The sequence below is a fragment of the Rhopilema esculentum genome, chromosome 9, assembly GCF_057945365.1.
Source record: "Rhopilema esculentum isolate cy_ngs chromosome 9, ASM5794536v1, whole genome shotgun sequence".
NCBI classification, from domain to species: domain Eukaryota; kingdom Metazoa; phylum Cnidaria; class Scyphozoa; order Rhizostomeae; family Rhizostomatidae; genus Rhopilema; species Rhopilema esculentum.
Window position 1 is genome coordinate 4,641,815 of NC_142823.1, and position 12,669 is coordinate 4,654,483.

At 35.5% G+C, this 12,669-nt stretch overlaps 2 protein-coding genes across 5 annotated transcripts in view; both read right to left on the reverse strand.

Annotated features, from left to right (window-relative positions):
- LOC135688709 (ornithine decarboxylase) overlaps positions 1–12,669 on the reverse strand; it is a 77,969-nt gene that overhangs the window by 61,476 nt on the left and 3,824 nt on the right. The window contains exon 1 of one of the 3 annotated variants that reach the window (XM_089109895.1): positions 939–3,287. The exons of the other annotated variants lie outside the window; for them this stretch is intronic. The gene's annotated coding sequence lies outside the window, so the exon portion shown is untranslated. Of the gene's footprint in view, positions 1–938; positions 3,288–12,669 lie in introns of those variants that run through there. 3 annotated transcript variants of the gene reach the window in all.
- Positions 3,439–12,378, reverse strand: LOC148959557 (uncharacterized). 2 transcript variants are annotated; one of them, XM_089109916.1, is made up of 2 exons: positions 9,412–12,378; positions 3,439–7,773 (listed from the first exon to the last, which is right to left on the reverse strand). In XM_089109916.1, exon 2 carries the CDS (start codon positions 5,915–5,917, stop codon positions 4,196–4,198), a length of 1,722 nt encoding a protein of 573 aa, XP_088966042.1. In that variant the 5' UTR covers positions 5,918–7,773; positions 9,412–12,378; the 3' UTR covers positions 3,439–4,195. The 2 variants fall into 2 exon arrangements, with proteins under 2 accessions (XP_088966042.1, XP_088966041.1); XM_089109915.1 differs by having other exon boundaries at positions 3,439–8,358; positions 9,126–12,378.

Consider the following 12,669-nt stretch of genomic DNA (forward strand, 5'->3'; position numbering starts at 1 on the left):
ACGACTGTCGTGGTACTCAAAACTATAAAAAGGACTTTTTATTGTTTATGTCAACGTAAAACACAGTGTAATCTGATTCAAGTCATTTAAAGCTTAAAGATCATTAAGCTTAAAGCTTAAAATGCAAGTGCAAAATTTGGCTGGAGAGGCCCTTTAAAGATCAATAAGCCTGTTGGATGTGCCATGCGATTGTTACTAATTATTGCAAATTAGACATACGGCCCGGCGGGAGGCAGCTACGTCGACACTAATCCGTATTCGTTTCGCTCCGTTTTCGTTGATGAAAACGATGTCCGTTCACACTAATCCGTTTTCATATGAATACGCTGTGAATACGATAGGAGTTCACACTATTCCAACAAAAACGCTGTTGGTGGCTTCATTTTTGGAAAGAGGCGTTCACGAATCCTCAACAAATTGGCGTCATTATAAATGAAATTAAATAAAAGTGAATCGTGAAAAAATTTGTTGTAACAGCTACAAGTCCATTGTGAATTCTCAATTTCAAAATTTTTTAGATTTAGTACGCTACAAAGCACGTAATTTGTTACCGATGTTAGCGTATACAAATGTCTCCGTTTTTGGTGTACACACTGAAAACGGAGCGTATTCAATACGGAGCGTATTCGAAAGTATCCCTTTTCATTAGCGTTTTCAAACGACTCCGTTCTCATAGCAGAGTAGTGTGAATCTGTGACGCAATCCATTACAAATGAATACTGAAGATCAAATGTAACTTCTGCGAAAAATGTCTTCCCAGCATGAAATATTAAATATAAGGAACCCCAAACATAAAATTCATGACATCATAAGTAAGAAACTCTTAAGAAACAACGAGTTTTGAAATTTCCAGAACATTAAGAAACTGGAGTACTCAATTTCGACCTTTGTTTCTCATAAAAAAATGAGTGTAATACAAAAAAAGAAAAGGTACTTACAAACGAAGGGCTCACACAAAAAACGCAGCCGAATGTCAGTGGTGAATGTTCGCAATTACCAGTGGCACATGCGCTCACATCACTCAAAATTAACCTGGTCCAATAGAAAAGCGATGTCAGCGCAATCCGATAATGTTATTCGACTGTCGCACCTTGTTTTCTATAATTTATGCAGTAGGATTCACAGTAGAGATGGCAAATGAAGCAAGTAGGAGAATCTCCTTTTTAGCCAACTCAATCCTCGGCATTTTGATCTATCAAGTAATGGCTACCTTCAAACAAAACATGGCTTACAGTATCGTAGATTACTTTCAACAGATTGCTTTCAAAGTTTTGATTTGTTGGTGGTAAAATAGTTTCTAGTTTGCATTTCATTTCATTTCATATTTCATTTCATATTGATAACAGAGTACCGAAGTGATGACGTCATAAAAATCTATTATTAGAATTTCTGAATATTGATCCCAGAACTTAAAAGAGCATCATGAAATACCTCTAAAAATGCAAAATCAGTTAAAGGCATTACGAATTGGCCGCTGGAGCACAGGCTTTTGCCCCATAATTTGGTCTTGGTTCATAACTTTATGAACCAGGCCAGAATAACAGTAATCCGTTAGCAAACTTGAAGTCTTTCATTGGCCATATCTCGCCCAATTTGGAACATATCTAACTAATTTTGCACATTGAGAGGTATTTTATGCGGTTCTTTTAGATTATGCGGCCAAATTTAAGAAATTCTAAAAATAGATTTTTGATGACGTCACACTTCGGTACTCTATTCGAACCCCTAATTACAATATGCTGATAATACGATTTTATATTAATTAGGCAAGCTTAGGCCACTTGGAAAAAAGTCAGAAGAGCTATCGAGCCAAGTGCCATTTACACAATTTAACAACAATTTGCGATATAAATGAAACAAACTATGTTAATAGTAACATAACAACAACAGCTAAGAAAATAAGATTAGATAAAATAAGAATATTAAACTAAGCAAAATTGAACTAATGAAAATGGAAATAATAGAATTAGGTTTGGGAAATCAGGGTACTTGCTAGTTTATTATTCAAAATTAAAATTAAGATCAAAAACGAATAGGCCAAAATACAGATGTTTATTACAAAGGATTTGAGAAGGATTTTTAAATAAAGACTATATACAAATATGAATATCAGCCGATCGAGCACTGTTGTTTAGGAGCCATGCTTTATATTTCTTCGAAAAGGTACGTTTATTATTAGATTGCCTTATATCAAAAGGTATATTGTTCCAGATTTTAACTGCATTGTTTAAAATACTTTGATGCTTGATATTAGTTCTTATCGCAGGCTGTACAAATAAGTCAGAAGTTGTTTGTCTAGTTAAAATATTATGTTTTTTTTTGTTAGCTGGAAGAGATTACAGAAGATTTTATCTAGTTTATTATTAATAAAATCATGCATAAATTTGGCACATTCTGTTTTATAGCAGTCATTAAGACATAGAGGTTTTAGTTCGTTAAAAAGAGGTTGACTGTGATCTGTTCTTGGCTAAAATGTAATCAACCTTACAGCATGCTACATGCTCTTTCTTACAGGATCTAAAGCAGTCTTGTAGGTCCCTCCCCAATTATTTATACCATATTTAACGTGTGGCTGTGTAAATGCATTATATATGTTTAAACATTTTTTTAGGTGCATGGTGCCTTTTGCAAGCTAATATACCAATGCTTTTAGATATTTTTAAATTAGACTGCTGAATATGAGCCTTCCAGGCTAATTTATTATCGATCAAAACACCTAGATATTTGACAGTCTGTGCTTCAGTTAGTTTTTCATTGTTTATGAAAATATCCATTTTTCGATTTAGCATCTTTTTTTGTGGAGGAATAGTTAAGAAATTAGATTTTTTTGTATCCAGAGATAGCTTATTGGCAATCAGCCAATCAGAGATTTTAACTAACTCATTATTAGCTTCAGATTCAAGAGTTTCCAATTTTTCATGTGACATAAAAAGGCTTGTATCATCAGCAAGAGGTGAAAATCGAAACCTTGTTATGATTTAGGTATATCATAAATGTAATAAAGAAATAGAAGGGGGCCTAAAACACTACCTTGAGGTACAACGTAAGTGATATTTAAACTATTTAAAAGTTCACCCCCAACGAAGACTCTTTGAGTTGTCTTTGAGATGAGAGCGAAACCAGTCCAGGGCAATACCCCTGATACCATTTTTTAAGAAGAATTTCATGATCAACAGTATCAAAAGCTTTTGCGAAATCAAGGAAAATACAACATGAATATTTTTTGCTTTCAACCGCATCAACAATTTTTGCATAAACATCTAAGATTGCAAGGATTGTAGATTTGTTTCTCTGAAAACCGAATTGATGATTAAAAATAATTTTGCGTGACTCTAACAAGGTACTAACTCGCACAAACATCAGTTTTTCAATCACTTTGTTAAAAATTGGAAGAAGTGATATTGGGCGATAATTCGTTACCTCAAGTGGGGAGCTGGCTTTAAGGTAGGGCGCAAGGCGAAAACCTAAAATCTTCATTTTATATCATATTTGTGTGATTTTTGGTGACAAAGTAAAATTCAATGCGTAGATTATTAATTCAGCTTCAAAATCTGGAAACTTTAATTAGTCACCATGGAAACGCTGAAACAATAGACAACATACCAATTAGCTTGGCAATAAAATTAGGGGTAGAAAAGAAGTTCAAAAGTTACTTATATATACATCATTTTAAAGGTCATACTCTGTAGAATGCAAGTATCTACTTTAAAACTGAATATTGGTAGTTTATAAAATTTTTTTAGGCATTGAAGAGAAATGAGCCAATTTTCAGATGTTGTCTTCCTTTTTTCCTGTTTATGTCAAAGTTACAGGCACTATATCCATGTTTATAGCATAGATACTTGCATTCTACTGCTTCTAAGGATCAAATTGGTATGCAGTTTGCCACATTTTGTAATCATTTTCTACGTTTAATTCTTATTATTGATTATACCGTTTAACGAAAATCACAATGCTAGAAAAACAACGATTAAACATATTGTTTGGTAAAATGTCTATCATAAGACTTAAAAATTGTTTTAAACTATTCTTTAAACACTCATTTATGACTAAATACAGTCAATGTTTTACTCAAATGAGCCAGCTTTATATGTTTCTCCTTCTTTGACAATATTTTTCTGTTCTGCCTTTGATTTTTGATATTTTCGCTGCTTGCGCTTCTTTTTTGTATCTTTTCATGAAGCCTTATCAGACTTCAGCAACCTTTTCTGATCTTTTCTTCTGGAAAAATCTTGCAGATGTCTACCAGGGGCAAAACTAGCACTTTATAAAGGACCTCTTTAAATGTTGAGCCCATTGAGAACTGCAAAATTGCCATGCAAACTGCATTTTCCACCGTCATTCTCCCTACAAAAATTCTCTTTGGACAGAATGACCAAATCAAATTATGCAGTGATTCATTATTGTTTTGGGTTCTATTTGAAGAGCATCTACTCAGAAGTTTTTCATCTGTAAGTCTCTGAAAAATAGGAACCATTTTAGTCCCAATCTCAGGAGGCAGTGTTTCATGGTCCTTGTGCTTGCTTGGAGCTTCACCTTTAGCAAGGGCCCTTTGCCAAAAACACCATGATTTTTCTCCTGCTGGGCAGTGCACATGTTTTGGCATTTCATCGGTGGAGCTCAAATGATAAAGGATAGCAAAAATTCGTTTCTTCATGAGAGCCACATCTGATGCATTGTCCTTTATCGCCCGCCCATAATAATTCTGTATTTTTATTATTTTATCTTTTGTTAACTTTCCTCTCCCAGAAATAGAAAGTTTTTGTGCCTTGCTTTGGGCGACTAAGTTATTTAAAGCTGTTCCCATTCTCTTTGCCACATGATTGACACACTCTTCCTTATTAATTTGGATGGCATCACCATACACTTTCTTTTGCACAAGATTGTCATAGGTTTTGCTATCACCATCTGATAAAATCGTTGTGTACCTGAGCTTGTGTTGTTGTTCTGATCGTTCCCAAATCCTTCTGGCACACTCCATTTCCATAGAATTGGCAGACCCTGCATAGTTTTTTGAGCAATGTTCAGAATGCTTTTGTAGCCAATCATCAAAGTTTTCATCCTCACTAGAAGGAGCAAGTTGGCACTGGAGGCAAAAGTTTGATAGCACCTCAAAATCAATGGGTAATCCTGTAAGCAGGTCAATAACAACACCAATTCCTGTGTGTGAAGAATGTCCTCTTTTGTGCCAGCTCCCATCATAAGAAACACCAATTTCTAGTATGCCTTCACAATCAGGTTTGACACCAACTTCCTCATACGATTTGACAATGGCCTGCTGCACGGTTTTGCTAACTTCAAGGAAGGTCTCCTTGGTAGCCACATTCAATTTTGACTGAACAGTTTGATAGGCAGTGTGACTCAAGCAATTTGGCATGTTCATTGTCCCACACCAGCTTTGCATTGCAGACTGGCCACATCCAATCCCTCTAAAGGCTACAACTGCCCTTGTATTAATTTCAAATGGAACACGTGAAGTTGCAACAGAACCGATTCTCTCACACATGTACTGTTCAATGATAACATCCTCACAAGTATCACAGATGACAACACATTTTACAGCAAACCCACATACATTGTTGTCAGTGACGACGAATCGTAGTCCAGAAGAGAAACATTTTGGACAAAGCACTGTCGCTATCAATTTGCACATTGAGCTCTTTTGCACAATAAAATAGCAATCATCGTCAAGACTTTTACATTCCTCATTAACATCTAGTGATATTCCAAAAAAGTCAAGCTTTTTAGCGCTGGTTGATGTATGTGGCTTGTCAGACGCTTGTGACGAAGGGTTAGGCCCAGCGATATGGTTTGGAACTTGTGCAGTTTCTAACAAGTTACTAACAGAAGACTTTCTGTAAGAACGCCTTCGGCGGCCACGATAAGCATTTGAAACTTTAAACTTTGCTTTTCCCATCTCTAAAACCAAACGAATTCATAAGCCGGTAGATTGATAATAATATACGATCGTTTGAGTTCCTTGAGTTGTTGGAATGAAAAAAGCATGGTTGTTGTTACAGGCTCACAGCTGATACGTTTCTACCAATCAGCGGCCTAGGATTTTTCTAATTGTAAAAAATCATTGAAATTATTAGCAACTGTTTTTTGGTTATTTATAATATTGTTCCCTATTTTGATTACAATGTTAGATGACTTTGTCTTGGACATTTTCCCTAATAAATCGTTAATTCCATTCCACGTTTTCTTGTCATTATTTTTGCAGTTTTCGAAATAATCCTGGAAGTAATTACAATAATTCTTTATTAAGCGATTCAGCATATCCCTGTAATATTTATAGCGTTGATACCAAAATTTGTCTTTTGACTTTAAAAAGCGTTTGTATAGTTTATTTTTTATAGAAATAGATTTCAATATTCCACTTGTAATCCATGGTTTTTTTCGAAGTTTTGCTTGCCTATTTGAGATCTTTTTCAGGGGGGCATGTTTGTTAATAGAGTTAAGAATGTTGTCTTAGAAATGCTGAAACTTTCCGTCTAGGTCTGTCAAATTACGGGGCAAAAGATCTGTTGAGTTAATATCTGAAATATAATCCTTTATATTAAATTTCTTAAAATCTCGTTCAAACTGTGGTATACGTCTACTTTTACTTGCTTTTTTATTAAAGGTAATGTGTCCAGCTAAAGCAAGTAACTCTGCGGGAGTTTTCAGAAACATGTGATTTTTCATGTCATCGTCCCAGCCATTACAGTCGTTCTGTTTATCTATCCTGCTGCGAGGTTAGCTTTTCATGTGAGCAGTTTTGCATCGCAAGAATACTAACCAATCGCAAACCGTTATTTTGATGTTACTTGACATGTTGGGTATACGCAGTCCTTTTATATGGACACATTACCTTTAAGTATAAGAAAGTTTGGCATGTGGTCTGAAATTTGGGAAATTAAATTACCAATCCTTTTCTACAGTAGACCATTTATCGTATGCAAGTAAATCAAGATTGAAATCTCCAGAAACTATGATTAGCTTGTTTTCTTTCATTAATTTTTTAGAGTAACGTTAAGATAATCTAAAAACTGTGCTGGGTCTCTACGAGGATGATTATATATAACTCCTGAGAGAACTGTGGTATACTTAACATTAGTGCCTTTTTCGTTATCAATTTCAACCCATTTCGCCTCAAATTCACATTTCTCAGATTTAAAGGACTTTGTTAAGTCATTTCTATTATGAAAGTTTAAGCTGTCTTTAATAAAAAAGCCACACCCACCATTTTTACTACCGCCTTGAAGTCCAATATACGAATGGAAACCAGGGACATTGAGATTCTTAAAACGGGCATCCTTAGATTTAAAATGTCACGTTTCACTTAGGGCTACTATGTCAAAGTTTAAACTTAGGTCAAGTAGTAGGCTCTCCAGCCTTTCAAAATTTTCTAATAATGAGGATATATTGGTGTGTATAATACTGAACCTATCCTTGCCAGATAAGCTATTATTCTTAATAAGTTTATGAAACTTATGATTTGAATAGTAATCAAAATTGTTATGAAAATTTACATGATTATCTATGTCGTTACCATGCCGTCCATTATGTTCGGAAAGATTTAATTTGCATAATTCTAACTTTTCCAGAAGTTGATAGTCATTGACGTCAATGCAAGAATTTTGACAGGGGCGTGTGAAATTTGAATTGAAAGTTAGGTCAAGCAATTCATTTAGAGACTAACATGGCAAATGGAAATAGCATTGATGACAACTCCAATATTAACAACGTCACGAACCTTCTTGTTGCAGACAGAGCAATTCCGTTTAAAGTCTGAAATATTAAGAGTATTAAAAGCTTTACCACTTTTGACTGGCCAACATGCTGAGTCATGAAGCAATTTTAACAAACTATTGTTTGTATTGGATTGGAAAGGGAGCGAATTTTTTAAATAAAAAGAACAAAACCATTAAAGGCATTGAGTCATGGTAAATAGGCCTTCTCTATAGGCATTTGGTTCGGCGTGATCGCTGCTGTTTCACGTGATACTTGCATCCGTTGTTGACAACTTGCTATTGATGAAAATTGTTTTGTCAATCAGTACGAGGTGAGTTCATGTGACCAGTTCCAGGTCAACCGATAGCATCGCAGTCATGAAAATCATGACTCAGCGGATTTTGGCACTTAGGGTATACCCAATCCATTTTATCATGACTCAATGGCTTTAAAGACTTTTATCCAACAAAAATGATTGAAATCGGTTTCTTTGTTAATGAGGAACATTTGAAATGAAACCAGGAATCGCATAAATCGCAACAGATAGAAGGGTGATCGTCATTAACGATTCTTAAACATTTCGGATTCGGACAGATAAAATTAAAATTATTACTCATTAATTTTATTCAAATCAAGGATAGTCTTAGGCCCCGTTTACACGGGAACGGATCCACATAGATCCGTACCCAAATTGGCTACGATAGGCCTTGCGTTTACACGGGCACGGTAGGATCCGTATCTTTTCTGGGAGAGATCCGTACCTTTTTGGGTACGATTCGAAAGCGAATCCATTTGGATCCGTACCTTCATCGGCGCCGTGTAGACAGGAAGATACGGATCCGCAAAGGCACAGCAGTAAAACGAGACTGTTGCTGGGGTCAATAGAGGCTATTTCAATTGTACGCAGCACTCATCATACAACAAAGAAACTGTCTTCATCTTGTTTTATTTTCTTTTCACCTTTTCTCTTGTAATTTTTTCTTTATCCTGGCTATTTGGAAAGTCCTCTGTTGCTGTTTCTGGATAGGTCTCAATAAATTTAAGTAAAATGTCTTCGTATTTCGACATAACAGTCCCCCAGTGTTCTCCATTCTGCATTTTAGCAGCATTATAATCCATAACTATTTTCATCAACAAAGCTGTCTCCTCCTATGTCAATGTAAAAATGAACGCTTATCGTTGCTTGCAAATGATGTCATCTAAGATATTCTCGCGCCAAAATGAAAATTAACAATTACCTTGTCATTGCGCATGCTTTAAACGGGAGATTCGATTTTGGTCCGTTCCCGTGTAAACGCTTTATAGTTTAGGATCCGATCTCGTGTAAACGCTTGTGGATCGTACCCATATCGTACCCAAAAGGTCCGGATCTTTTGGATCCGTTCCTTTTTCTCTCGTGGAAACGGGGCCTTAATGCGAATAGGGCGACTATTTTCATTACGGTGAATGAAAATAGTTTTGAACCCACGTTCATCTTTCTTAAAGACTCATTGCTAACAATGAGCCTTTGCCAGCGTGGCGACGATCCAAACAATGGCAGTAAACTTCTACAGATTAATCAAAATTGATTTCAGACTGTCTTATGGGATGCTTGCGTAGCGCAATGGCTCATTGTTAGCAATGAGTCTTTAAGTTTAAGCTCCCTTATCAACGACTCACGCTTTGCTGTAAGACTTTCGTTGATGAAAATCTTACCTTGACCTTGAGCATTGTCCTTTAAATTAAATCCGAAATCCTTGATGGTAACATTTCTCAATTTCTTTTTGGCGTCTATGAACTGATCCTTTTTCTTTCTCGAGGCAAACTCTACACTGATTCCTGCCCTTTAATTTACTGATAGGCGATTTTCCTGAGTAAGTGGATTTTCCTCTGCTAATCTGGGAAAGCCATTTATCTCAACCATCGTTTTACGCCCGTATTGTTCGAGATCATCGATTTTTGCTGGGCAGCTTCGATTTTCCTCTGGCCTTCTTTGACTTGTTTTTGGAACTCTTCGTGCTCCTTAACGATCTTGTTATATTCTTTCCAGAGATTGCTAAAATAACCATCAAATGATCAAACTTTGTTCTCTATTTTCTCTTGATCATCTCTCATCTTCTCTATTTTAGTATCAATTTCCATTATACGGGTCGTAAGTGCATCTGAGATTTTCTTTTCCACAGCATCGCTATGAATCTTCATTTGGCTTGCAATAGCTCTACACACGGCTTCTTGGATTGCCTTTTCAAAATCTTTGGCTGATTCCATCATGTTAGTAGTAAGATAGATTTAATCCATCTGAAATAGCTTTATATTTTGGCAAAAAAAATTAAAAACACATAAAGCGAAACAAAAAGAGAACAGCAATACAAATTTATAACATAAATATTTCTTATTAGCCACTGAGGGAAAATGTAAATTTCTTTGTTTTTTATTTTCATCAGCGAGGAGGAAGCGCACGTTTTGATTTTTGTAGGCCCCTAACTTCTCAAGATTCTCAAACAGCAAAGTAGGCAAGACCTCATAAAAAATATGTTAAACAGATGCCAGATATACCCTATTAAAAAGGAATGAGTTTAACACGTCATTCTGGCGAATTTCCCTCTTGTTAAAATTTTTCAGATATGTAGTAATTATTATTATTATTATTACCATTACTATATGACGTTATGTGCCTGCGCATATGATTTGATTGTATGCTTATATATATTAAGCAATCTCCCAAAAAGACGTCTTTTATCTCTTGCTTACGAAGTCTACAAGATCAACCTTTTCTCAGGGACAAAAATGAATTGAAATTCTCTGCGTGCGTATGCAGAAACTGTGTGCGCATGCAGAAACTTTATAAGGCGACAAATAGTCAGGAGTTCTCTAATATCAGTCGTTCCAAACTTTGAGAGCATCTTTGACAGGAATATATCACAATATATCACAAGTTTTTCAAAATCTCCCTTCTTGATCAGGTCTCTTCTTAATTGCCATTGTCTCTCAACCTTTCGCGCAACATGGCACCTTTCTGAATCCCTGGCAATTTTCAGTATCACTTCCTTATTCATGAGCTTTTCAATGTCTTGATTTTTGATTCCCCTTCAGCGTGGATTTTTGAAGCAAGAAATGTACAGTATGATTGGCGAAATAAAAATACTCTTGGTTTTCCAAAGGCCAGGACAAGATTCTTATGGTATAGAGACGGTGAGATATTTAGGTCAAAAGTTGTGGCAAAATCTCTCTTACGGTATCAGAGAGTCCCAGTCATTAGCATAATTTAAAAGCGAATTAAGAGCACACCCTGTAGAATGTGACTGTAGATTATGTAAAATATTTATTGATGGGTAAGATTTTATATAGAATATTAATACCTTAAACATTTTTTACCATTGAACCATAGATTCGTTTTTTACTGATTCTTCATAGATAGTTGGCCTTAATTAGCTTCTTTATAGCTGTTAGACTTTCATCTAGTACGCCAACTGTAAACAAATTACTTATCATTATCATTACATATATTATTATTGATTGTGATTTATGTTGTATGGATAATTGGTAAAAAAGAGTGTCAATCGCAGAATTTCTTAATTGTTTTTAGAACTGTAACTTCTGTGCCTTTTAATTTCTTTTCTGAAATATCAATGTTTTCTCAAAATCGACAAAATCATTAATAAATTAATAAATTTTATGTTCAATCAGCCTATAGTATAAAGGTCAATGTAAGGTACCTGGAAATAGGGATACTATTTTCCCTAAAATTTGTGCAGTAGAGATCGTGTTGAAAAGAACGTTCGCTGGAGGATTACATAGCAATTGCATGGAATCTTTCTTATCCTGAGAAGGGGTAACAGACATTGATTCAGAATTCAAGATGAAACCAAGCATTTTACTCTCCTTAGATGGCAGAAACACAGATTTCGCTGGATGAATGACGAAACCAAGTCTTGTGAAAACCTCAATGGTATCAGTAAGTGCTTTGTGCATTCATCAAAGGTGTTACCCTGGATATAGATATCATCTAAGTAAGCAGCGATGACGTGGCCTTGTGTATGCAAATAGGTTAGTGCAGGTTTAAGAAGTTTGTTAAATATACGTGGGCAACTTGATAAGCCATTTGGCAAACACGTATATTGGTATAATTGAGCATCAAAATGAAACCTCTGAAACTTGCGATGTGGTTTAGCAACAGAAATGCTCTAATAGGCATCTTTTAAGTCTATTGACGACATGAAGCAGTTTTGTGATATCAAATTCGTATAACGTTAAGTGAATCCATTTTGAAATGTCTATAGATAACATTGGTATTAAATTGTTTCAAGTTTAAAATCATACGGTATGTTCCGTCAGGTTAAGGGACTAAGAATATTGATGAGACCATTTCACGAGGTTCAGACATAGCCTTCTCCAAGACACCTTTGGAGAGGAGAGATAAAATTTCTGCTTCGATAATTTATTTTCAGTTGCACTGAAATTTGTGGGCTTATAAGCTACCTGAGCAGGGGTCGTGTCACATTCAATGTGAACCCCAGAAATAGAAGAGAGTATTTCATTGTCTCTAGGTAATTGTCTCCATTGAGAAATGAATGTTGCAACCCTGCCAGCTTTAAAGTTTGTACATTCGCAACTAAGAAGATTGGTTAACATTGGTAGAAAAGGGAAAAATTCACTTACAGTTAAAGTATTTGTTAATGTTTTCAGGACTGTTTCTCTCGGCAGTGTTGTGTTTGGTTTTGATGGTTCTGGGAGTATTGTTTCTTGTAGGGCTTTCTCCTGAACGGAGGACGTTGATGGCCCGACCATAAAAAATCACGCTGTTGAAAAGGTTGGCTGTTTATCGGTGCCCTGGTAGGGTATGAGCGGGTAAAATGTCCCCATGTTGAGGGTGAAGAATGAAAATTTGATCTAGGGTTTGGTTTAAAAACTTTACCAATCTTTGTTGCTTCTTTAACGTCTTTAACAATTTTACCGAAATCGTCACCAAAGAGA

Bases quoted from the DNA above. Each gene is read 5' to 3' on its own strand.
- LOC148959557 (XM_089109916.1), bottom strand. From the start codon at position 5,917: ATGGGAAAAGCAAAGTTTAAAGTTTCAAATGCTTATCGTGGCCGCCGA.